The sequence below is a fragment of the Mustelus asterias genome, chromosome 5 (genome assembly GCF_964213995.1).
Source record: "Mustelus asterias chromosome 5, sMusAst1.hap1.1, whole genome shotgun sequence".
NCBI classification, from domain to species: domain Eukaryota; kingdom Metazoa; phylum Chordata; class Chondrichthyes; order Carcharhiniformes; family Triakidae; genus Mustelus; species Mustelus asterias.
In genome coordinates, this window is record NC_135805.1 from 118478922 (window position 1) to 118504155 (window position 25234).

At 42.7% G+C, this 25234-nt stretch overlaps 1 protein-coding gene across 1 annotated transcript in view; it reads left to right on the top strand.

The window, feature by feature from the left end:
• csmd1b (CUB and Sushi multiple domains 1b) overlaps positions 1 to 25234 on the top strand; it is a 2043836-nt gene that overhangs the window by 664988 nt on the left and 1353614 nt on the right. Inside the window, exon 6 of the mRNA XM_078213588.1 lies at positions 6043 to 6237. Within this exon, the coding sequence (XP_078069714.1) occupies positions 6043 to 6237 (195 nt within the window). The remainder of the gene's footprint in view (positions 1 to 6042; positions 6238 to 25234) is intronic.

The window sequence follows — 25234 nt, forward strand, 5'->3', positions numbered from 1 at the left end:
AAATATGACAAAATATTTTGTTATATCAGAGGATATAACTTTTCATTTGGAATAGTTGATCGCTACTTCAAAAGGAAGTGTTTTCTCTGTTGACAAGATCCTCAAAATGAAATGTGTACTTTTACAAAGGTCATTGCAGACATTTTCACACTGACCATTATTATATGTAGTATATGTATCTGAACTATTAGCACTTTTAAATAGATTGACTCACATGTCATCTGTAATGTGCGGACACAGCGCGTGATCTTACTGGCCATTCACGCCACGCTCCTGCTGCAATGAAGTCAGAGAATTTGGTGCTCAATAAATCTCCATTCACTGCCATGGCTTGGGAAAATCCCGCTGGTGTTAACAACCGTAACATTCCAGCCTTGATGTGATTATGGAATTTGATCAGATGATAAACAAATATCAGAGGCATGAGTGTGTTGTATAGCTCTCACTTGTAAGTGTATTAAATTGGTGAACAGAAGTTTAAGTATGGTTATATACAAGGGCTTTAATCTTACGTTAGAATCATAGAATCCCTACAGTGCAGAAGGAGACAATTGGGCCTATCGAGCCTGCCAGGAAAACAATCCCACCCCAGGTCCTATCCCCGTAACCCCATGTATTTACCCTGCCAGTCCCCCGACACTGAGGGGCAATTTAGTATCAACTTAACCCAGATATCTTTCGAGTAGGAGGAAATCAGAGCACCTGGAGGAAACCCATGCAGACATGGGGAGAATGTGCAAATTGCACACAGTGACCCAAAGCTGGAATTGAACCCAGGTCCCTGGCACTGTGAGGTAACAGTGCTAACCACTGTGCCACTATGCTGAAGTCTGGGTGACTGCAAACAGTGAGAGTATTTTAATGTTTTCACACTCTTTGCAGGCTTTAGCCTTATGTCAAGAGTTAAAAATGGTTTCAGCGGGAAATTATGATAGAAATTGTGGTCAGGTGCAGTCCAAGCAATCTTAATTCAGATTTCTGTTTCTGTGAATCTATTGAATGCTGAATAGATCACAAAGATGAATTAGTGCAAGGCCAGCTGAGATCCTGCATGTGAGCCATTAGGAAGAGGAATTAATTTCCAGTTTGACTTCCTTCCTTAATAATAATTTTTCATGTACACATATATATTTGTGTACACTCACAAAAGCAATTTATTCATGTGTTGAAACTTAAACTGAAGCTGTTTTCTCAGATTGAGAGGAGTTGAGAAAATTTCCAATGTGAATAAAATGGGCAAATTGTGAATTTTAAAAACAGTTAATCAGCAATCTGTATCTGTGCAGATGTGCTGTTAGTGTAATTTCTCAAGGGGAATAAAATATGCTCTGTTCACTGACTTGTCTGCAACCAACTATATTTGATATTAAATACCTTTTTATGACTCTCACTTTATGTTTTGATTTTTCATTAGATAGATCAGTTTGTTACTAATTAGATAGAATATGGAGACAGGTTCTGGTCCGATTGGAACAATGTCAGGTGAACAGATATTTCAGAGGGATCAATGAATTTTTGTGTTCCTTGTAATCCTGCATCAGCCTATAGTCTTTCAGCTCCTGATTCAAATCCTGATGCTTTTATGTGATATTCTGCCTTTCTTTCAGAATTCATGCTCCCCCCCCCGCCCACCCCCCAACTTTAACTGACGCTGTGGAGTAATCAGGAGTGAAATTCAAGGCCCATCCTCGATTCTGACCCAAACTTAGTTTCCTGACCACTGAATTATGGGCCAGAATTTTATGTACTCACCTCACACTGGGACAGGAAAGGCCCCAGGTGGGAAGTCCATCCGTGTCCGAACTCAGGCTGTTATCTAGCCAATTAATTTCCTGTCCAGCCTCCATTTTTTGGCTGGTTGGCAGAATGAAGTTCCATGCGGAAACCTGAAAATAAAGAAAGTTAGATCTTGGGTGAGGATGGATGAGGAAACATCATGATTAGAAGCCCCCTTCTGACTGGTGACCTTTGGCCATCCCTCACCTGGCTCGGCCTATCTTCCAAGACTCTGATCATCACCGACCATCCCCAACCCACCATGCATCCTTAGGCCTTCCCTACCCTCCCCACCCCAGGACCCCTTACACTTACCTGCCTCTCCTCTTCCTGGGACTTTGTCTCAGACATTCCATGCAGTTCTATTCCAACCGCTGCAACATTGTTGCTTTAAAGACCAGAGAGCTGCCAGCCAACAGATTGGCTGACAGCTCTCCAAGGTGAGACTTCCTCCCAAGTGAGGGACAGAAATCCCACCTAATGCTCATCTAAGCATAAAATGGCCATGGAGCAGCTGGAGCCAGCGGTGATGTGTTCCCTGCCTAAATATTCAGGCATGGATATAGGTTGGAGGTGTATAATGCAATTCCTTGGTCCATTTTGTGCTTCCGCCAAATTTGAATTATCCCCCCGCTATTGCCAACTGGAGAAAAGTCACAGACTACTCAGCAAGTTTAGCAAACCTATCTGCTCACTTTACAATTGCTGTTTTAAGAGAAAGATTGCTCTTGCATTTGTATTGTTCCATTTGCTGCACATGAGAATGTGTTCAGTATTGGCATGGATAACATGAGCTTTAGGAAAACAAAGAAAAAATGAGACAAAGATCAGATTCAGTCAAATAGCTGGTGTTCTACGCAGTCAGCAAATCAAGGGAGAGCAACAACAGTGGCTGACAACCATTGCACAGGCTTGCCAGGTTTTAAATAACTTGAGGGGCAATGCTGTTTCAGCTGCTCCCTGAGACTTGCAGGTGCCCATGCCTGAAGTGCGATCACAGTAATCAATTTGCTTTCACTTCATGGCTGTTAAACAACTTGTCGGGGAACAGTGTAACCGTCTCATCTGGGTCACATGGAACATCTATTTAATATAGGTTGCCATGTTGCTGCTTGTGGATGAGTAGTTTGGTAATGTTTCCTGTAATATGATTTTAATGAGAGTGCTTGTTTTTATCAGATTGCAAAAATATGATTTCCTTATTGCAGCATCAGGAGCAACATTACAGATTAAATGACCTTTTATAAATAGAAAGAGATATATATAGCTAGGAAATTATACCAGTCCAAATGTACCAGGGGCAATAAACAAATATCGTTCAAGCTCGAATGCCTTCAACTTAGGCTGTTTGAATATTGGCGTGCAAACACATCATGCATTCACATGGAATGCCTATTTTGTTTTAAGGCACATACTTAGCCATTTAAAAAGAAAAGGTTTACACTGTTGTTAACATAATGAATAAGGGAATTTCATACACTGCTATTCCAACAGGTTTGCTCCAGATACTTTGCTCGTGCGCTATGCCAAGGGCCATTCCTGTAAGCAAGTTTTCAATTGGAAAGAACTAGATTGCGAGTTGATGCATGTAGTATCTGCTAATGCAGATCTAGTGAACTGGTGCAATGGCAATAATCTCTTGCTCAATTTCAAGAAAACGAAAGAGATAGTCATTGACTTCAGGAAGTGTAGTGGAGGGCATGCCCCGGCTACATCAATGGGGATGAAGTAGAAATGGTTGAGAGCTTCAAGTTTTTACATGTCCAGATTACCAACAACCTGCCCGGTCCCCCCGGCCATGCTGATAGTTAAGAAAGCCAACCAACGCTTCTACTTTCTCAGAAAACTAAGGAAATTTGGCATGTCCGCTAGACTCTCACCAACGTTTACAGATGCATCATAGAAAGCATTCTAGCTGATTGTGTTCTTAAGGTCTTGGGCAGAGCAAGAGCTTGGTATGACTCCTGCTCTGACCAAGACGTCAAGAAACTACAAAGGGTCGTGAATGAAACCCAGTCCATCACTCAAACCAGCCTACCACCATTGACACTTTCTACACTTCCCGCTACCTTGGAAAAACAGCCAGCATAATTAAGAACCCCACGCACCCTGGACATTCTCTCTTGCACCTTCTTCTGCTGGGAAAAAGATACGAAAGTCTGAAGATATGTACCAGCCGACTCAAGAACAGCTTCTTCCCTGCTGCCTTCAGACATTTGAATGGATCTCCCTCGCATTAAATTGATCTTTCTCTAAATCCTAAATATGACTGTAACACTACATTCTCCACTCTCCTTTCCTTATCTATGTACGACATTGTTTGTCTGTATAACGCACCAGAAACAATACTTTTCACTGTATGCTAATACATGTGACAATCAAATAAATTAAATCAAGTAATGCAGCGTTTCCCAAGGGTTGGACTGAAATTCTTGCTATTGTAACAGGCCACTGATTCAAAAAGAGCCCCCTTGTGCATTTTGGATGTCAGAATTCTTAGTCTGCATAACCAGGGCGATGAACTATAATGCAGATCATTTTAACGTGAAGGCTCAAGCCGATCTCACTTGATGGCAGGACCAATGACTTGTCTTCTCATCGCCAAAAATAACAGCTCTCGATAATATCACTGACGATACAAAAGTTATTGAGCAGGTTTTGCCTTGTTGCCATGAAATGTTTATCCATTCACCTCTTGCTCAATGAATCCAGAAAGAAATGAATACTGAGAGAAAAGATGAGTTAGTCTGTCTCGCTGTCTGCCTTGAAGCTGTCAGTCAGCCCCTTCCATCCCATCCCCAACTTCACTAAGACACATTGTGGGACTGCATGACATCTTTGCACATTCCAAGCAGGATTGCTGGAGTCCAGATTTCATTGTCATTGTAATGAAAGGCACAATGGCACTTGGCTGGTTGTCAGCCTCCTACCAGGTGTGAGTCTCGGATCCATGCATTCCTTTACAAATACAAAAAATGCCCTTTTAATGAATAAATATGAATGATTTGTTCACATTGCAAGTATAGTAATGCCTCTATTCGAATAACAGGTAAAGACATTTCACATGTTACTATTTAAAAGGCTAATTTCAAGAAGCTGAGATTTGCCAGGTATACTTTATGGGATCACGTGTTGGCAAATTGGCATTTTAATTTACCAAAATGCTGGCCCATCGAGCAAATTTAGATTATCTCTCCTGCTGGTTGTGATGATATAGTTTTATGATTTTAAACAAGCTCATGAGGAATCGATTCGAAGGCTGAATGTTTCACCAAGGCTGATGTCAGGCGGGAAAAGCAGCTTTGAAGCCGCTGACCCAACAGTGACATTCTCTGTTGCATCGTCCCACACTGAGAGAAAAACAGCAAGTCCCATGATGTATCACTTGCGGGGTAGCCTCTGATTTGTCCACTCCACCTCTTAGTCCTGCGAAGATCAGAGTGTTCTTTTAAAGGCCACCCCAGTGCTAATGAAGTCATCCTGGAACACCCTCTGGCACAGCCCTTTGGCATTGCCTGGGCATGACTCTCCCACCCATCCACCCCCCTCCGCTTGCCCTGGGCGGTCTGCTGTCCTTGCCGGACAGTCAGATTTTACGCCATTCTGCCCTCACATTAATGTGAATAATTTTCTAATGGGGCGACGATTGAGGTATAGAGGCCTGATAATTACATGCCGATTATGTCAAAGGATGTTCCCAACATTGAATGTTGGGGAATGCACCCCGTCACTAGCAGGGGACAATCATATCACGCATTCATGCCAATGTGAAATGAAACTTGGCTGCTCTTGTGAGATTTCCCCCTCCCATCACCGAAACTACTCCATTGCGATAGGGAGTGGAAAAACCCAGCCAGCCAGTTTTTACATTGCATTAAATGCTCCCTCTATTACTGCAGTCGAGTTCAAGGCTTTGTTCTCGTGACTTGTCCAACCTTTATTGGAACATAACAGCGAGCTCCAATTTCTTTCATGAAGTGTCAGAATGTGTGAAGTTTTAATCTCAAACGTGAAATTGCTTTCCTTCTGTGAAACTTTGAACACTCTTTTTCCTCATTTCTATGCATCACTATCTTTGTTTTTGAAGGTTAGCACTTCAATCAATAATTAATTTTTTCCCCCAAAACAGTCAGTGCAATTTACAGAATAGAGATTTCTTTAAGATGATTACTCTGCAATTCAAACTGTTCAATGGACCTTGATCTATTTTATGGCAAATTCAACCAAATAATTGTCACTGACATTTGGATCTCTTCTCTTTCGCAGTTTTGCCAAGTCACACATGTGGCAATCCGGGCGTAATACTGAAAGGAGTCTTACACGGCACCAGATTCAACATTGGAGATAAAATTCGTTATACCTGTGTCACAGGCTATATCCTGGAAGGTCACGCAATCCTGACCTGTATTGTTAGCCCAGGAAATGGAGCGTCATGGGACTTTCCACCACCTTTTTGCCGAGGTACGTCACAAATATCACAGCTTATTCAAACAAAATCCATGGCAGTGCAAACATGATATATTGTTAAGTGGCAGTGGGTGTACAAGATGTTAACACAATTATGAATATGATTTTTAATTCCCTAGGCAACACGCATTTAACGCTTACATTGTTGGCTACTGAGACATTTTAATACATCTGTTATGTTCCTTTTGTGTCAGTCATTTGCTTGTGTCAGTGTGTCACTGTATCTGTGTAAAGCAATTCAAGGCAGGAATGAAGAACAATTTCTTCCTTTGATATCCACGCATGTCGCTTCAAAGCGAAAAGTTGTAAAAGGATTAAATTCCAAATATATAGTTCCTCAATTTACAGCATATCTGTAAACCAAATCATCGATGTTTCAATACATTTTAACATTGACCGAAAGCGTTAATCGTTGCCATGGTCTTCCCGAATCACTTGTTAGATACTAACAGAATCAGACATTTTTATCAGCTAAAAGCTGTAAAATTCTCTGCCAATCTTGCTTCCTTTTATTTAGAAAACTCATTTAAATTTTAATCACCTTTGATTCTGAATAAAAGGCTGAGTTTACACCCTAACTGCTGTTATTTTGTCAGAGAGAAAACACTGTGCCTCCACTGTTATTTTATTCTTGTTTTTCCTCAATTATTTTAGCTTCTTGCTGTTCCCTTATTGATTGGTTATTTTTTTTACTATCTGACTCTGTTGTGTTTCCCTGCTACTTGCTGTTTCTCTGTACAAAGGCCAGAACTCCAATCCCTTGCTGTTCAATATTGTCCATTTTGGTGCTTTTATAGTTGTTTTGCTCTTCTTCTGCAGGTTCCTGGGTTCTTTGCAACCTTCCTCCTGTTTTTATTTCAGGGGTAGCAAGCCTTGTGGGGGTGCAAGCTCTGGATGTAAGTTAGATCTGGTTTTCACCGTGGGAAGAGAAATGCTTTACCTCTGTTTCAGTCAAAAATATCTCAGTTTAATTTCTGATCTTAACCAGACAACTTGATGTTGTATTGGCACCAAGAAAGATATTGTTAACATGGAAACTGGATTTAATCTTAGTCCACAAACAGCACAAATGGGACCTGATGGGGCATTAAAACAGGCATGGACCCGTTCTAACTGGTCTCTGTCTAATTGGCGTGCTTATTTAAAATTCTGATGGAGCTTGGGAAGGGAACTGGAAGGTCAGGTCTCTACCAAAAGACATGAACTCCCAACCTTCGAACTCTGAAGGAAGAGGGCTGCCAACTAAGTAGCAGCTGATCCTCCCAGCCAGTTATTGCCCTATGTCTGCTTCCCTTTCTTATAATGTGGAGATGCCGGCGTTGGACTGGGGTAAACACTGTTAGAAGTTTAACAACACCAGGTTAAAGTCCAACAGGTTTATTTGGTAGCAAATGCCACTAGCTTTCGGAGCGCTGTAGCAGAGCACTACAGATAGTCACACTATCTGTAACCCCCACAGCTTGTCTGGACTTGCAGAATCTCACTGGCTGTCCTGTCTGGAGACAATACACATCTCTTTAACCTGTGCTTGATGCTCCCTCCACTCACATTGTCTGTACCTTTAAGACTTGATTATCTGTAAAGACTGCATTCCAATCATTATTCTGTAAATTAAGTTTGTGTCTCTGTATGCCCTGTTTGTGAGCATTTCTCCACTCCATCTGACGAAGGAGCAGCGCTCCGAAAGCTAGTGGCATTTGCTACCAAATAAACCTGTTGGACTTTAACCTGGTGTTGTTAAACGTCTTATTCCCTTTCTTATAGGCATGCTGCAGTTCTGGCATATGGAGCTAGTGGCATGGAGTTGCAAATATCACGAGGAGCGAATGGTTGAATAGGCTTGGCACTTTTAGTTCTATTTGATATTCTGCATTTGTTACTGTTCTCCCATCTATTTATCTTCCTTTCTCTTGTCTCTCAACCTCTGGACAGGAGTGAGACAAGTCTAAGTGAAAACCATTTACATTTGTCAGTCAAGTGATTTTATTGAGTTAATTACAATATCAAACATGCAGATTTATTTAAAAAAATCAGGCACTGTTATCAAAAAAGCCAAGAAAGGCTAAACTTGGTCTTAGTTCTAAAAATACAATGGATTGACAACCATCAGGACGCAAGAGTGGATTTTTAAACTAAAAGCCAACAACCCATATTACTATATTCACTGATTGTTATACATTTAAAATGGGTGCAAGTTGCTTTAAGAGCTGATCACATGATTTGATGGTGATGTCATTCGGGTGCTGCCATTGGCTGCTGTTTTACTTTCAGTTTTGTGTGTCGTGCTAAGAACAGCTTTTCAATAAATGTGTTATTGTTACATTGAATTCACACGCAAACCATGGACGGAATTCTCTCAAAAAAGTCTGTGTCGAATTCACATGAAAACTAAAGTAAATCCCGTTGGTTTTTTCAGCAGGACTTTCAAAATGAATCTCCCATACTCTGTGCATCACAGAGTGCCCTAGTGTGAATCACGCCAAAAATCAGTGGGGGTGTTGAGGGGGGGCGCTATTCCCACTGAAGAAGCCGGCAGCATAGCACTGAGCGGGCCACCGTGCGTGTCCCAATGTGTCAGTGCCAAGACCATCCCGATCTCCTGGCAGCCGATTTCCCTTCACACCCCACCCACCCCCCCTCCACACTCCAATGGCCAGCCTCAATTGCTGGCCTCCCTCCCTCTTTCACTGACCCCAGTGCACAGAAGCAGAGGGACCCCCACCCCCACTCCCACAGGCACTGCCCACTTCTGGCCTCACTCCTGTGGCACTGTCCGATGCCCACTGGCAGTGCCAAGGTGCCCCCAAGGCATTATCACTTTTTCTCTTGGGCAGTACCAGGGGGTGAGGTCAGGCTGGCACTGTCCAACTGGCAATGCCCAGAGGTGACCTCCCTTACCCCAAAACTCCTGGGAGGCCTCCATGGCTCCCCGTCACTCCAGTGGAGTCTGGCCACCAGCTCCCCGCTAGTGGGGAGCTGTTGGAAACCCCACTGGAGTGAAAAACTCCTGGCCGGGGTGGGGAGAGGCTAGTGGGCCTGGAGACCTCAGTCCCGGGCCAGCCAATGATGTTTCAATGAGCATTATCATAAATTTATTCTGCTCCACACCAATTTCTGGCGTGGAGCTGCTGACGCCGGAAATCCGGCGGCCAGAGACACGCGAAGGCCATGGCGCCCAGCGGGAAGTCCACTACACAGCCTCCACTGATGTCGAGCAGTGCAGTGGGCTGGGAGAATCACCCCCCACATCTTTTATTTTTGTGCAAAATCCCACACCCCTGACATTACACTGATATCGTCCATTTTAATTTAATATTCAAGAAGCTGAAGAGAACAAGAGCTGTGCTTATGTAACGTAGCTCAGTAAAAGGTTTCTTGCAGTTTCATGCACTTTCTGAACAATGACACCTGCTTTAAAAAAACCTCTTGATGCCAAGTTCTATTTCAGTTATGCACTGATGCACATGAATTGTCAGATTTAACCATCTCAGTTGCACCCAAGATATGAGAAAATGAACAAGCTGTATAAATTTTTCAACGTAAAGTTTCACATGTGAAATGCGAATCACCACCCACTATCCAAAAATTCTTTCACTGGAGGAAAGGAGAGATTAAATGACAAAAAGAATTTGTTTTAGAGGGCGAAAGGGAATGGGACCTTTTCACTGCTTTGATGAGAAATCATTGAGCACCCTGCCTGACCTGTAGGCCATTTCCAATGGTTCTTGTTTTTATTTCAAATTGCCCACATTTGCAATATTTTGTTTTTGTCTACTGGGATGCTGTCTGGTATCTGTAAAAATGCTTCGCAAATAAAAATAAAATGACTTGAAAAATCATGTAAGTTTTCAATGGATCAGAGGGGATTGGCAAGTGTTTTGATAAGCTTCTAAAGGAATATGTGATGAGAGTAGATGTGACTCTGATGATGGTGCACTATCCATCTTTCTTCTCTCTGATCTGTTTGCAACCTTTGACATGGGTAACCAAAGCATTGTTTCCCCAACACCTCTCCTCCAAGATCCAGCTGAGGAGGACTAAACTTGTCTGTTTTCACATTTAGTAATCCATCCAGCTGTCGCCAGAGAATCTCCAATAATGGCTTCTTTTCCCACACACACATTATCATTTCTGGTGACCCTTTCCCCCAGCCTTGCCAAGGCTATCCTTGGTCTTCTTCCATTTCATATGTACATGGTGCCCCTCTGCAATGTCCCAAAATCAGGACAACACCTAGCTGCACCCCTCCACTATCTTTGTTTTCAGACAGATTGGTCAACATCCAGTTTAGCTGAGCTGAAATTTCCTCCAATTAAACATCGGGAAGACTGAAGCCATTATCTTTGACCTCCATCCAAAATTCTGTTCCCCAGCCACCGACTCCATTCCCCTCTCTATCCACCATCTCAGGCTTAAGCAGACAGTTTATGGTCTTGGTATCCTATTTGACACTGAACTGAGATTTTCATAGAAATCATCATAGAAATCATAGAAACCCTACAGTGCAGAAGGAGGCCATTCGGCCCATCGAGTCTGCACCGACCACAATCCCACCCAGGCCCCACCCCCACATACCTTACCCACTAATCCCTCTAACCTACACATCCCAGGACTCTAAGGGGCAATTTTTTTTAACCTGGCCAATCAACCTAACCCGCACATCTTTGGACTGTGGGAGGAAACCGGAGCACCCGGAGGAAACCCACGCAGACACGAGGAGAATGTGCAAACTCCACACAGACAGTGACCCAAGCCGGGAATCGAACCCGGGACCCTGGAGCTGTGAAGCAGCAGTGCTAACCACTGTGCTACCGTGCCGCCCCACAAAACTTTGAACATCATATTAGCATTTAGAGAGGTTTAGTATGCTCAAAAATACTCAGCATGGCTTTGTCAAAGGCAGATCGTGCCTTACGACCCTGGTGGAGTTCTTCGAAAATGTGACTGAACACATTGACGAAGGGAAAGCGGTAGATGTGGTTTATATGGATTTTAGCAAGGCGTTCGAGAAGGTCCCCCATGCAAGGCTTCTACAAAAAGTGAGAGGGCATGGGATCCAAGGGGCTGCTGCCCTGTGGATCCAGAACTGGCTTGCCCAAAGGAGGCAGAGAGTGGGTATAGATGGGTCTTTTTCTAAATGGAGGTTGGTCACCAGTGGTGTGCCCCAGGGATCTGTTCTGGGACTCTTGCTGTTTGTCATTTTCATAAATGACCTGGATGAGGAAGCGGAGGGATGGGTTGGTAAGTTTGCCGACGACACGAAGGTTGGTGGGGTTGTGGATAGTCTGGAGGGATGTCAGAAGTTACAGAGGGACATAGATAGGATGCAAGACTGGGCGGAGAAGTGGCAGATGGACTTCAACCCAGATAAATGCGTAGTGGTCCATTTTGGCAGGTCAAATGGGATGAAGGAGTACAGTATAAAGGGAAAGACTCTTAGTACTGTAGAGGATCAGAAGGACCTTGGGGTCTGGGTCCATAGGACTCTAAAATCGGCCCCGCAGGTGGAGGAGTTGGTTAAGAAGGCGTATGGTGTGCTGGCCTTTATCAATCGAGGGATTGAGTTTAGGAGTGCAGGGATAATGATGCAGCTATATAAGACCCTCGTCAGACCCCACTTGGAGTACTGTGCTCAGTTCTGGTCACCTCATTACAGGAAGGATGTGGAAAAGATTGAAAGGGTGCAGAGGCGATTTACAAGGATGTTGCCTGGATTGAGTGGCATGCCTTATGAGGATAGGCTGAGGGAGCTCGGTCTTTTCTCCTTGGAGAGACGTAGGATGAGAGGAGACCTAATAGAGGTATATAAGATGTTGAGGGGCATAGATCGGGTGGACTCTCAGAGGCTTTTTCCCAGGGTGGAAATGGCTGCTACAAGAGGACACAGGTTTAAGGTGCTGGGGGGTAGGTACAGGGGAAATGTTAGGGGGAAGCTTTTCACACAGAGGGTGGTGGGCGAGTGGAATCGGCTGCCGTCAGTGGTGGTGGAGGCAAACTCAATAGGGTCTTTTAAGAGACTCCTGGATGAGTACATGGGACTTAATAGGATGGAGGGTTATAGGTAGGCCTAAAAGGTAGGGATATGTTCGGCACAACTTGTGGGGCTGAAGGGCCTGTTTTGTGCTGTAGTTTTCTATGTTTCTATATCCTCACCAAGACCGCTTGCTTCTACAGCAGATAGCTTTGTGCTTATGTTGTTGGCCTAGTAATGTGGACATGATGTGGAGATGCCGGCATTGGACTGGGGTAAACACAGTAAGAAGTCTAACAACACCAGGTTAAAGTCCAACGGGTTTATTTGGCAGTTTGCTAACTAGTAATGTAGAGGCATAGATCAATGATCTGGAGATATGAGTTTAAATTCGGACCCGGTCCAGGGATTTAAATTTATTTACTTAAAGCAAGACTTTAAATAAAAGGCTGGTTTCAGTAATGATGATTGTAATGGTACAGAATTGTCATTCAAACTCAACTGATCACTAAAGAGAAAGAAATCAGCCATGCTTACCAATTTGGACTGACTGAGATTCCAGATCCTTGGCAATATGGCTGATTCTTAACTACCTTCTGAAATAGCTTTTCAAATCGTTCGGCCGTATTCAAGAAGGTGACTTATCACCACCATCTCAAGGGTGATTAGAGATGGGAAATGAATGCTGGCCTCACCAATGATGCCCACATGTCAGGAATGAAATTGTAAAAATCTCGATAATATTGCCCATCTCCATTGTGGCCTTTGCCCCCACTGCTGCTGAAATCCTTGTCCATATGTTTGTTACCTCCAAACTCCATTGTTCTAATGCTCTTCTAGCCATTTTCTGTCTTTCATAAACTTGAGCTCTGTCCAGTTGCCCATTCACTTACCTACATCAAGTCCAATGCAACCATCAATTTTGTACTTGCAGCATACGTTAATTCTCAGTACACCAGCAGCTTGATTTTTCATTTTCTTGTGGCCACACACCTCTCTGTATCTGTAACGCTCTTCAGCCCAACTGTCCTCCTAAATCTTCCTGTTCCTTCAGTTCTGGCACTTCACCTTTCACTCCACAACTGGAGGGCCCATGCCTTCATATGCTTTGGTCTCAAACTCTGGAATTTCCTTCATCAAATTTTCTCCTTCTCCATCTTCTCTTCACCCTTCTAAACCAGTCCTTAAAATCTACCTCTTCAACTATGATTTTGACCACCTGTCCTAATGGTCCAGATTTTGAAATGATAATGGAATTAAACCTGTCATCAGAGGCTTCCTTGGATGGAGCACTCCCACTCCTTCACACAGATAGTCACCCAAGGCTGATATCGAATCCAGGTCCCTGTGAAAATGGAATAGTCGGAAATGGGGCAGGAATTCCAGATCCTGGTCCCAATCAGGCCATTTGGCCCTCGAGTCTGCACTGATTCTCCAAAAAACATCAAACTCTGGAATTTGCTGGCCCTTCTCGCTGGCAGGATCTTCCACACCCACCGAAGACAGCCCCGTGTGGTGAGTTCTCAGGCAGCATGGCTGGCGAGGACCTTAAATGGCCTTTGACTTTGGAGAGACCGGAAGAGCCTACTGCAAGCCACCACCACTGCCATGGACCTGGGTTAGATACTAGCCTTGGATGACTAAGTGTGTGGAGTTTGCACCTTCTCCCCCTGTCTGCGTGGGTTTCCTCCGGGTGCTCTGGTTCCCTACCACAGCCCAACGATGTGCAGGTTAGTGGATTGACCATGCTAAATGTGCAAGGTTATGGGAGCTGAGCCGTGCTGAGATGTTTTTTGGAGAGTCAGTGCAAACTCGAGGGCCAAATGGCCTCTTTCTGCACACTAGAGATTCTATGGTTTTATGGTTCCAGACTTCCCCAGTGAGATAAAGCCTTTTCTTTCATAGTTTTCAGTCAGGTTGAATGGTGTTGCGACTGGTACACTGCATTGAGTAATAGCAGGTGCTGGTAAGCCTCCTTGGACCTTACTACAACCCTTCCACTGTTTTCACACAACACATTGCACAATCTGTTGTTGCATCCATGCTGAAGCAGTTGTGTCATTCCACAGAATGTGTTCAACTCTCATGACATGATTCCAAATTGCTGCCCACTCATCCATTGCCCTCTTTACCGCAACAGTCATCATGGTGTCTGGCTATCCTGCCATAGACTTGAAGACTTTGTCAACTTATTTACACCAGGCCCCGACATTATAATCTGGGACCTGATGTCAAATCATTGCTGCCTGTCATGTTTCTCAGAGCTTGGAAATACATGAATTGAAAGGATGTAGGGGATGCTGGATTCAGAAGGTAAAAAACTTCTCAAGCAGTCCTTGAACCAGGAGGAACGGGAGTGCTCTCTCCAACCCTCCAACTGCTCAAGGAAGCATTTAGCCTCTGCCCATTGATCTCAACCTCTCTCTCGCACCCTCTCCTCCCTCCAGCCACTAAGTGTGTGCTGACCTCCCACCTCTGGAGTCCTGATGGCCTCTCTCTTTCCCCCAGCCCCTTTGGCCAACCTCTTCCTACACTAATGCATGATTGTGAATGGCCCCACTCATAATTGACAGGGACCAACCCCAAGAACCCCCGGCTATGACATCCTGCTGCAGCTGCTCCCACCTCACCACTAACCAACCAGTCAATATATCCGGTTCGTGTGAAAGAAGCAGAAGGGATATCACAATGAGGTCCTACTGTTAGATGTCGCTGAAAGAAATGGCTGTCTCCCTTTAAACACTTTCTTCCCATCTGTCCATAATAATTTTGGCTTGAATGGATGGACTATGTATTGGAAGCTACTCGCACTCAATAATGAAGAGCTAAATATCAGTTTCCTCAATTAAGTGTTGTATTCGGGCATAATCAAACACTTTTCTTTTAATGTGAGAGACATATATAGCTTTTTAAAAAAATCTTTTGTGGTGAGTGAGAGTCGCTGGCATTGCCAGTTGTCCATCCCTAACTGCCCTTGCACTGCCAGGCCATTTCAGAGGGGCAATTAAAAGACAACCATATCAAAGTAAGGACAGCAGATTTACTTCCTAATGGACATTAGTGAACCCGAGGTTTTTTTACAATAATTGATTGTTTCATGTCACCATTATCGGAACTAGCTTTCAATTCCTAATTATTAATTAATTGAATTTAAATTCCACCAGTTGCATGGGTGGGATTTGAACCTATATACCCCGAGCATTAATAGTCTAGTGACATTTCCACCATGCCAGCTTCCCCTGAAGGGCATATAGAATATGTATGACACTGCCTACTGTGCCTTCAGAACAGAAGTGAAAAAGATATTTCTGATTCCACCAGATTTGATTTATTATTGTCACGTATTTGTATACAGTGAAAAGTATTGTTTCTTGCGCGCTATACAAACAAAAGCATATCGTACATAGGGAAGGAAAGGAGAGACTGCAGAATGTAGTGTTACAGACATAGCTAGGGTATAGAGAAAGATCAACTTAATGCGAGGTAAGTCCATTCAAAAGTCTGATGGCAGCAGGGAAGAAACTGTTCTTGCTTCAGTTGGTACGTGTCCTCAGACTTTTGTATCATTTTCCCGACGGAAGAAGGTGGAAAAGAGTATGTCAGGGATGTGTGGGGTCCTTAATTATGTTTTTCTGAGGCAGCGGGAAGTGTAGAAAGTGTCAGTGGGTGGGAGGCTGGTTTGAGTGATAGATTGGGCTTCGTTCATAATCCTTTCTAGTTTCTTGCAATCTTGGACAGAGCAGGAGCCATACCAAACTGTGATACAACCAGAAAGAATGCTTTCTATGGTGAACCTGTAAAAGTTGGTGAGAGTTGGAGTGGACTTGCCATTTTTCCTTAGTCTTCTGAGAAAGTAGAGGTGTTGGTGAGCTTTCTTAACTATAGCGTCCACATGGAAGGACCAGGACAGGTTGTTGGTGACCTGGACACCTAAAAACTTGAAGCTTCATTTATACTCGATGAGATGTTTACCTGCAATGGATTTTCTGGGTTCAGTTATGTTCAACACTGTACAAAATGTTTTATTAGAAAAGAAAAAAGATCTTCACCTGGTAGGGTCTCCATTTTAAGGATAGCATTTTGAGAATCTCATAGTTCATTGTGTTCCTGCCACTCGACTGAATAGTTCCAGGTCATTCCCAGTCCAGTAGCACAGAAACTCAGAACATTATCAGAAAAAAATACAAGGATTCTTACAAGGAGATGCTGAAGGTTATCTTGGATATGTAGGAGCAGCAGAAAGGAACTGGGGGAATAAATGGATTCTCTTGTTGCATTTTTTCACTGCGAGCATACATAAAACATTAGAGGGAGAAGCATGTGCAACTGTGAGATTTCATGAGCAAGTCATGTCCCATGAAGAAAAGTCTTTATGTCCGTAAAGTATTTCTTAAACCACCCACCACCACCCCCCCTTGCCTCTACTTAATGTATGGCTGGGCAGAATTATCCATATCTTTCTTTCTTCTGGCAGAGCTGCTAAAAGCTGCTAGGGGCCTGATAAATGCTTTTATTTATTGTTCAAAATCTGTGAAGTTCAGTCAGAAAGTGGTGAATAGGTGTTGGATGCTGAATGGGACCTCGGGATGAGTTTGTCATAGTTTGAAATTTTGCAGCATAATTATCTCTCTCGAATAGCCTGATTGATCTGTTCCCTTCCAGCTTGTAATCTGCATCTTTCAGATCGCAAGCCTTCCAGCAGGTGCCAGCCCAGCTGTTCGTTTCCTTATCAGCTATATTGCAGATCAGTGGTATGCTACCTTGATGCTGTAGTTGTGTTCACTCAGCTTGCTCAACAGTAACTGTTTCATGCAAGTCGCACACAAAGTGCTTTGACAAAGCGGTATGCCCACTCCAGCCTTGCATTTATATTGCAGTTGAGTTCTCATTATGTCATTGCAGCCTAGAATCATAGAATCCTATAGTGCAGAAGGAGGCCATTCGGCCCATTGAGTCTGCACCAACTATAATCACACCCAGGCCCTATCCCCATAACCCCATGCCTAATCTTTTAAAGAAGGACCCCACCAGCTTGAGTCAGGTGTCCTCACAGCCTGCAAAATGGGTTTGCTTTGATCAGGGTGGCAATGCAATAACTAAACTCCTCCATTTAAACTGCTTTGCCCATTGCTTTCTGTTGAGTGAGAGTGTTAAGATGTTCACTAATGATGTCCTGCAATGCATCATTGTTGAAGGTGTGGAAAAGAATGGATGCTGGTAATGTCACCATGTTTGCCTTTTGAGAGAAAGATATGTTTTGTGATTCTCAGATTTCACCCTTATGGAGTAACCTGTTAGATAAAATCCAAAAATTGGCCGGGTCTTCTTATAGTTTTTCATAGGCAACACTCGGTACTTGAAGATCAATTCAAGCTAATGATATCACTTTCCCCTGTATTTACTGCAATTGTGACTGAAGCAATATTTGTCCCACACATTTCTCGCAACAGTGAAATCCTGACTGTCCATGTACAAGAAGTAGTGAATTCAGCTTTCATGTGGGAAGGTAGAGTTATGTCCATGGAAGAATGTTCAGTGCATGGCAAAGCTTTAATATTTTAATGTTTCCAGTTTGGATTAATACCAGGAAGAATGAAGCTTGTGTGCTTACACTATTGACCTTTTCTGTTCATTCATGTCATAAATGTACACATCACATGCCTACAACTGATAATACATGCTTTCCAAATCTAAACTCATGCACCGGAAAGTCGACTTATTTTCTTCATAAAATAAAAGCAAATTACTGCGGATACTGGAATCTGAAACCAAAAGAGAAAATGCTGGAGAATCTCAGCAGGTCTGGCAGCATCTGCAAGGAACATCAAATTTAAGTAAATATCTCCCACTTTCTATGCCTTTTCGCTTTGACAAAGAGTCGTCTGGACTCGAAACATTATCTCTTTTGTCTCCTTAGAGATGCTGCTAGACCTGCTGAGATTTTCCAGCATTTTATCTTTTGGACTTATTTCCTTCAGTGGATTTTGAATGTACACAGATCTTGTGCATTGTTATGCAAGTTCCTGTCTGAAAAATTGCTCATATTCTCCAAATAAATGGGCGATGCTTAGATGAAGCAAATTCAGAAGAAATTGTGTTGGGTTAAATGAAAGGTTCTCGATTACTTGGCAATTTTTCACTCTTGGATATAAAATGAAGAATGTAAGTGTTTCTCATAAAGAAAAAAGATAATGTCCTGAGCTAAGATATCAAACTTCCAGCTTTTTTTGGTGTGCGTGTTTTAGACCTCAGATGAGACTGTTTGCATCATAATTGATATCATAGTGTTGAAAAATCGTGAAACTATAAGACGATCTGGCCAAATTTTAGATTTTATCTAGCAATGTACTCCTTTCGGGTCATCACTATGATGTATCACTGTATCGTGTCACGTTTAGCAAGAAATATAGAAGCTGGATTCATTGTTGCTGCATAATTTCTTCCCCACAGTAAAACGGCTAAAACACATGCAATTCGTGAAATACATCCTTCCTCAAAGGTTGTTTAACATGCACCACAAAATTAACCTATAAATAAGAAATATTGCTGGCTATAAGGCTGTTAAATAAAAAGATTAAAAACCTGAACTCTGCAAAATATAAAAGGCACAAACTTGAAAACTTCTTCGGAAAAGTTGCACATTTTCAGGGTGTTCTTTGTCCACCATTTAGAAAACTTGGATAAGCTTAAACTCTGCAGTTGTAGCAAGAACAAGTAAAGTGATTATGTTATTGACTTATATTAAGTATTAATTAGCTTAACCAATATCCAGAGGATAAATTTATCAATCATTGCAACCAAACATGAATTCAACCAAAAGAGAATGAATTCAAATTAGTTGCTCGATTACATCTGTGACAGGTGGTAAGGCAACCAACAAGAGGGGTAAACCTTCTTGACCTCATTCTCACCAAGCTACCTGTTGCAGATGGATCTGTCAATGGCTGTATTAGTGGGTGTTACCACTGCACAATCATTGTGGATGTGAAGTCCCAACTTCAGTACCACAGCACTAAATGTAATAGATTCCAAACCAATAAAGCAGCTCAAACCTAGGTGTGCGTGAGGTGCTGTGAGCCATTCACAGTAGCAGAATTGTATCCCACCACCATCTGTAACCTTATGGCTTGGCACATCTCCCATTCTACCATTACCACCAAGCCAAGAATCAACCTTAGTTCAATGAAGAGTGCAGGAGAGCATGCCAAAAACAGCACCAGGCATACCTAAAAATGAGGGGCCAACCTGGTGAAGCTACAACGCGGGACTTGCATGCAGCAACAAAAGCAACAAGTGATAAACAGAGCTAAGTGATTCCATAACCCATGAATTAGTTCAAAGCTCTGAAATTCAACCACATCCAGAATGGTGGTGAATAAGCCAGAAAATGGCCATTCACAAACACTCCCATCATAAATGATGGTGGAGACCAGCTCTGAGTGCAAAAAAAAGTCTGAAACCATCTTCAGGCAGATTCATTCCACATGATGTCAAGAAGCAGCTGAACACACTGCATACAAAAACAGCATCAGCCTTGACAACATCCTGACTGTCGTGCTGAAGATGTGTGATTCAGGACCAGCCACACCCCTAGCTAAGATGTCCCAGTACAACAATAACTTCAGCATCTACCCATCAATGTGGAAAATTACTATAGCTTGTCCACCAAAAGCAGTACAAATTCAACCCAGTCATTTAACACCCCATCAGCATACTGTTAATCATCAACAAAGTGATAGAGGGTGTATTTTGACCGTGCTTTGCTACAGATGCAATGTATTTGACAATGGCATTTCCCTTGATGGGCATTATTATTACTGAATCTGCTACCATCAACACCCAGGGGAGTTACCATTGACCAGAAACTTAGCTGAACCAACACATAAATATTGTCCCTACAAGAGTTTGCCAGAGGCTGGATATTCTGCAGTGGGTGCATGACTCGCTTCTGGACTTCCAAAAGCTTGTCTACCACCGACAGAGCACAGGTCAGAAATGTGATGGAATACTCTCCACTTACCTGTATGAAGGCAATTTCAACAACACTCAGGAAGCTTGACACAATTCAGGATAAAGTGGTCTGTTTAATTGGCACCATGACCTTAAACCTGTGCTTGCTGTGTGTAGCATCCGCAAGATGCACTGCAGCAACTTGGAAGGCTTCTTCGACAGCATATTTTCAAACTCTTGACCATCACAACTGAGAAGAATAAGGGCAACAGCCACATGGAAACATGACCTGCTCATTCTCCTTTGAGTCACATCTGATTTGGAAATATCTCATTATTTCTTCACTATTACTGGGTCAAAACTTTCTTCCGACCATCTGAGATACCTTCACCAGATGGATTGCAGTAGTTCACGGAGATTCCTCACCACCATCTTTATTATGTTTGGGTTTCACACTGTAGGATATAGAAAAGACCACAAAGTAGACCTGGAGCACTGAACAAGGGAGCACTTTATTCAAAGTGTCTGCAACCTCACAGTCAGCCCTAGACTGATTGCCCAAGCTCCACCCTGCATGGAGCTATTCCCTGGGGCCACCTGAACCAAACTCATAAAGAAGCAGCACGGACCTCAACCTCCATAAATCACAATCTTGTCCAAGGCAATTGCAGGTGGACAACAAACACTACCCTTGTAATTGAATAAAAAATGTTGTCTCATTTTGAGATGGTGTCAATTCCATACCTTCAGACCTGAATGGTTTATAGAATTTGCTTGGAGCAAGATTAAATCCACTTTATAGGAATGCAAGATCTGATGCATATATTTATTGGTCTGTCAAATGCAGCTCCCAATTGGTTACTCTCTGTTCCTTGGTGGAAGGAGACTGACCAGTGATGTTTAACTGGATTTTGTTCATTGCAGTAACCAGATCAAAACTGACCCTGGTTTCCGAGCACTGTGGAGAAACCCTAAACAGTTGGCTTGACCTCAGGGCGTGGGCAAATTTAATTGTTCTGGTGATAGTGGTACAGTAGCTAATGCTGTGTTGTTGCCACCTTGCAACGCTGTTGCAGCCCTTGCACATTCAATTAAACAATTAAGATTTAATTAGAACTTAGATATCGAAACATTCCATTTAACTGACCTGACCCATTTACCTAATGGGTTATTTCACTATCAAGTTACCTGCTTCAGTCTCTCTTTGTTCATTTGTATCAAATTGATTTCCGATCTTTTCTTGTGCCATGAATGAGGTGCTGTGCCCGAAGGAGGGAAGGACGTTCTTTTATTGCAAATGGCTTTTTGTTGACTCGGACAGTATCTCCTTTCAAGAAATGGCTTCCCAAAAGTTCCATTAGGTTGTGCACTGATTCTCTCCTATTTCCATAATCTTCTCCAATTCCTCACCTTAATGATTAATGAGGATTGTGGTGGTTTCTTGTATTTGACTGGAAGCTCCTCAGGAATTTCCTCGAGTGATTTATTTGCTTCCAGGTTACTCGCCGTCGAGATTTTGCAGAAATCACCTTATTCGTGCTGTTTGTGAGCAGTGAGCGTGAACTTTGTCAGAAGCACTTTTAAAATTCCGAGTGTGTTCCTTTGTTGGGCTGAGAATAATGATCCTGCTCCCTAGGCTTCCTGGTTTGAGCACTGCTAATATTTAAAACTCTGTGTTGTAACATTTTATACATAACAACAGAAATGATTGTGCACTGCAGCGAAAGATCACAGCTCCTTCTGGCTCAAAGAGTTGTTTCTTCCAGTGTCCTACTGCACTGACACATCATGAATCCAGCCATTACAGGGAGAAGGAAAGTAAGTTTAATTTGTATTATGTGGTATTTTATGGTAAACATTAGAAACAGTTGTTCAGTTGTTAACAGATGCAACATGGATACATGGTAAAATTGTTCCAGTTCAAGTATTCCCTTTATGGCACAGATTTGATGAAACATGTACAAAATGCATTTGTATTGCAGGACAGCAGCCAAGATGGGGAGGTGGTTTCCTCTGCAGCAATAACTATAACATAAAAAACAATGTCCCAGAGCAGTTCACAAAGGCAGAATCAGAAATAAATGACCAGAAAACTAAAGGAGGAGATATTTGGAAGGATTGGCCAAAGAGATAGATTTTTCGGAGAGTTTTAAAGGAAGAGAGCAAGGTGGAAGATAATTGAGGCCACAGGTTTGGAAGATGCTGTCTAAGGAGATTTGTTGAGTTGCTGTAGTACATCTTGTCACTTTGCATCGGTGGTGGAGGGAGTAAATATTCAAGGTGGCAGAGGGGGTGCCAATCAAGTGGGCTACTTTGACCTGGATGGTGATGAGCTTCTTAAATGTTGTTGGAGCTGCACTTATCCAGGCGAGTATTCCATCACAACCCTGACTTGTAGATGGTGAGCAGGCTTTGCGAAGTCGGGAGACCTGTTACTCGCCGCAGGAGAGTCAGAATAGGAGGAGGAATGTGACAAAATATCTGCAGAAGCAATGCATAGGATGAAAATTGAAAGGAAGGAGGCACTGGAAAAACTGACTGTAGTTAAGATAAATAAGTCACCTGGTTTGGATGGGTGCATTGAAGAGAATGGAAGGACTTACTATAATCTTTCAATTGTCCCAAAAGCAGCAGATGCATGGAATCGTCACCACTTGCAGGCTCCCCACCAAATTACTACATAAAAGGCTGGTGAACAAAATTGTTGTAACAGGAGGCTGAGAGTCCAATTGGATACAATAATTGATTTAAGGACAGAAAACACAGAGTCTTTAGTGAATGGTTATTTTTCAAACCAGAGGATGGTGTTTCCTGAAGGCCAGTGCTGGCACCACTGATTTTGTTGCCATATATAAATACTTGGGTATTGGAATACAGAGCAGAATTTCAATATTTCACTGTGATACCAAACTTGGAGGAGTGACAAACAGTGAGGAGGATATGAATCGCTGACAACAGGACATTGATAGGTGAGCAGAATGGCAGGCAAGTGGCAGATGGAATTTGTCATAGGGAAGTGTGAGGTGATATATTTTGAAGGAAAGGATGGAGAAAGGCAAGATTGACTGGTCCAGTCCTGAGGAGCATGCAAGAACAGCTGGCTCTTAAGCAGGGAGCGCCTGCAATCAGAAGAGTGCTTCTGATGAAGGCCCTCTCCAATCTTCCCATCTGAATGTAGGTCTGTTTTTGAGCTACTCCCTTGCCAGGTAAATCCTCCTGCCAGCCTAAAAAGTGAGGCTGGGCAGGAAATAGCCCTTATAAAGCCAATATTTGGTGACTTAAAGTCCTCAACTTAAGCCTGCCCAGTGGAAAATTACTGCATGGTCAGGGCAGGCAGGCATTCCTTCAATTCCACTCCCGTAACCACCCCACCCAAAACTCACAGCCAGGAGGCTGGAATGGGGTAGAGTGGGGGTGTGGGCGGTGGGGGGGTGGGGGGGGGGACCGGTAGGAGAGGTGGGAGGTGGAGTGGAGTAGGCATGAAATTCTATTCGCTGCACAAAAATAATGGCTAAAGCTTAGGTAACCAAGTAGGACTTTTCAAACTTATCATCAACTCATTTTTGGTAAGTTTGTGACCAGCAGTCTAATTGAATATTGATTTCCAATCACACAATGTGACTCGCACCCGACTTCAATATGAAACTTTGGAGAGGGGATATATTGCCTGGAAATGGTTCACCTTAATCAGAAGAAATAGAAAATATTTATTATTCTTATTGTACCTGGAGATAAAACATTTATTGCAGCTGCTGCTACTTTTCTGAGTCAAAGGAAAGGCCAATGCACAGTCATTATCTTCTGCTTGCTAACGCTACTATTTGAACCGTAACCTCCAACTTGCAGTTGGCAAATTGGTTGCAGCGAGCTCAGATTTGTTCAAGATGATGGCCCACTGCTCAAATTCAATTTGGCCAATTTACTTATGCTTTATACTGTAGTTATCTATTGACATGCAATCAAAGGCGCACTGAATAGATGGAAACTGTATGATCTAACTGGCTCATTTATCCTATCAGATTGGTGTACATTCCAAGGAATACGGGGGGGGGGGGGGGGTTTCTAGATCTGAGAGACCGCAGTTGACTCATACACTGGGCGTGAGATTTCTGTCTCAAATTTGATAGGTTTTCCTTTCGTTTTATGCGTGAAAAACAAGGAAAGTGAGACTGACTTTCTTCTGTTCCATTATCGCATTGAAATATAAGAATAAACTTGTAATATCAAACTTATTCACACCTCCCATTCTGCCTTGACTTGTTCTTGATGTAAGCAGTTATTTTTTCTTTGTGTGGTTTGAGGTGGCAACAACGCATGGAAAATTGGTTTTAACATTAAATATTGTTATCATCAAGCAAATAGTCAGTTCCAGATTTTCCAGGACAGCAATTACTTGCAGACGTTCCAATGTAGGAACAGAGTTGCCACTCCAATAAATTGAAAGCAGGTGACTTGTTTGCTTTGAATGTGCCACTTTTGCAAACAGTGAATCCTCATGTGAAACATTGCATGTGAAGGTTCAACTTAGAAATTGTGGAAAGCAATTATTGCATGAAAAAAACTTAATTGAATTCTTTCAGCTTTGCTGTCATTGTTAGGAAATATTGGACCTGCTACCTGAAAACTCCGAATGGTAATTGATGTTTGAAAGAGAAAATAATTTGACTGCGCTAATGGAACGGTGTTAATCTTTCGCTTTTTCCAATATCATACTGGACAATATGGACTGCATTGGAACAGGAGCAGGCCATTCACATGCTTGAGTCTGTTTTCCCATTGAATGATATCATGGCTTATCTGTATCCTAACTTCATCTATCCCCCTTTCCTCCCTTTCCCCCAATATGCTTGGCTAGGAAAAATTATTAATCTCAGAAATTAAATAATTAATTGAGCTAACATTTCTTACGTTTTGTGGGAGGAAGTTGCCTTGTTCCACTGCCTTCTATGCAAAGATGTTTCTAACTCTGCTCCTGACTACCTTGGCTCTGTTTTAAGGTTGCATCCCTTTGTCCTCAACTCACCACCAGCAGAGGAAGTTTCTTTCTTAAACCTATCAATTCCTTTCAAA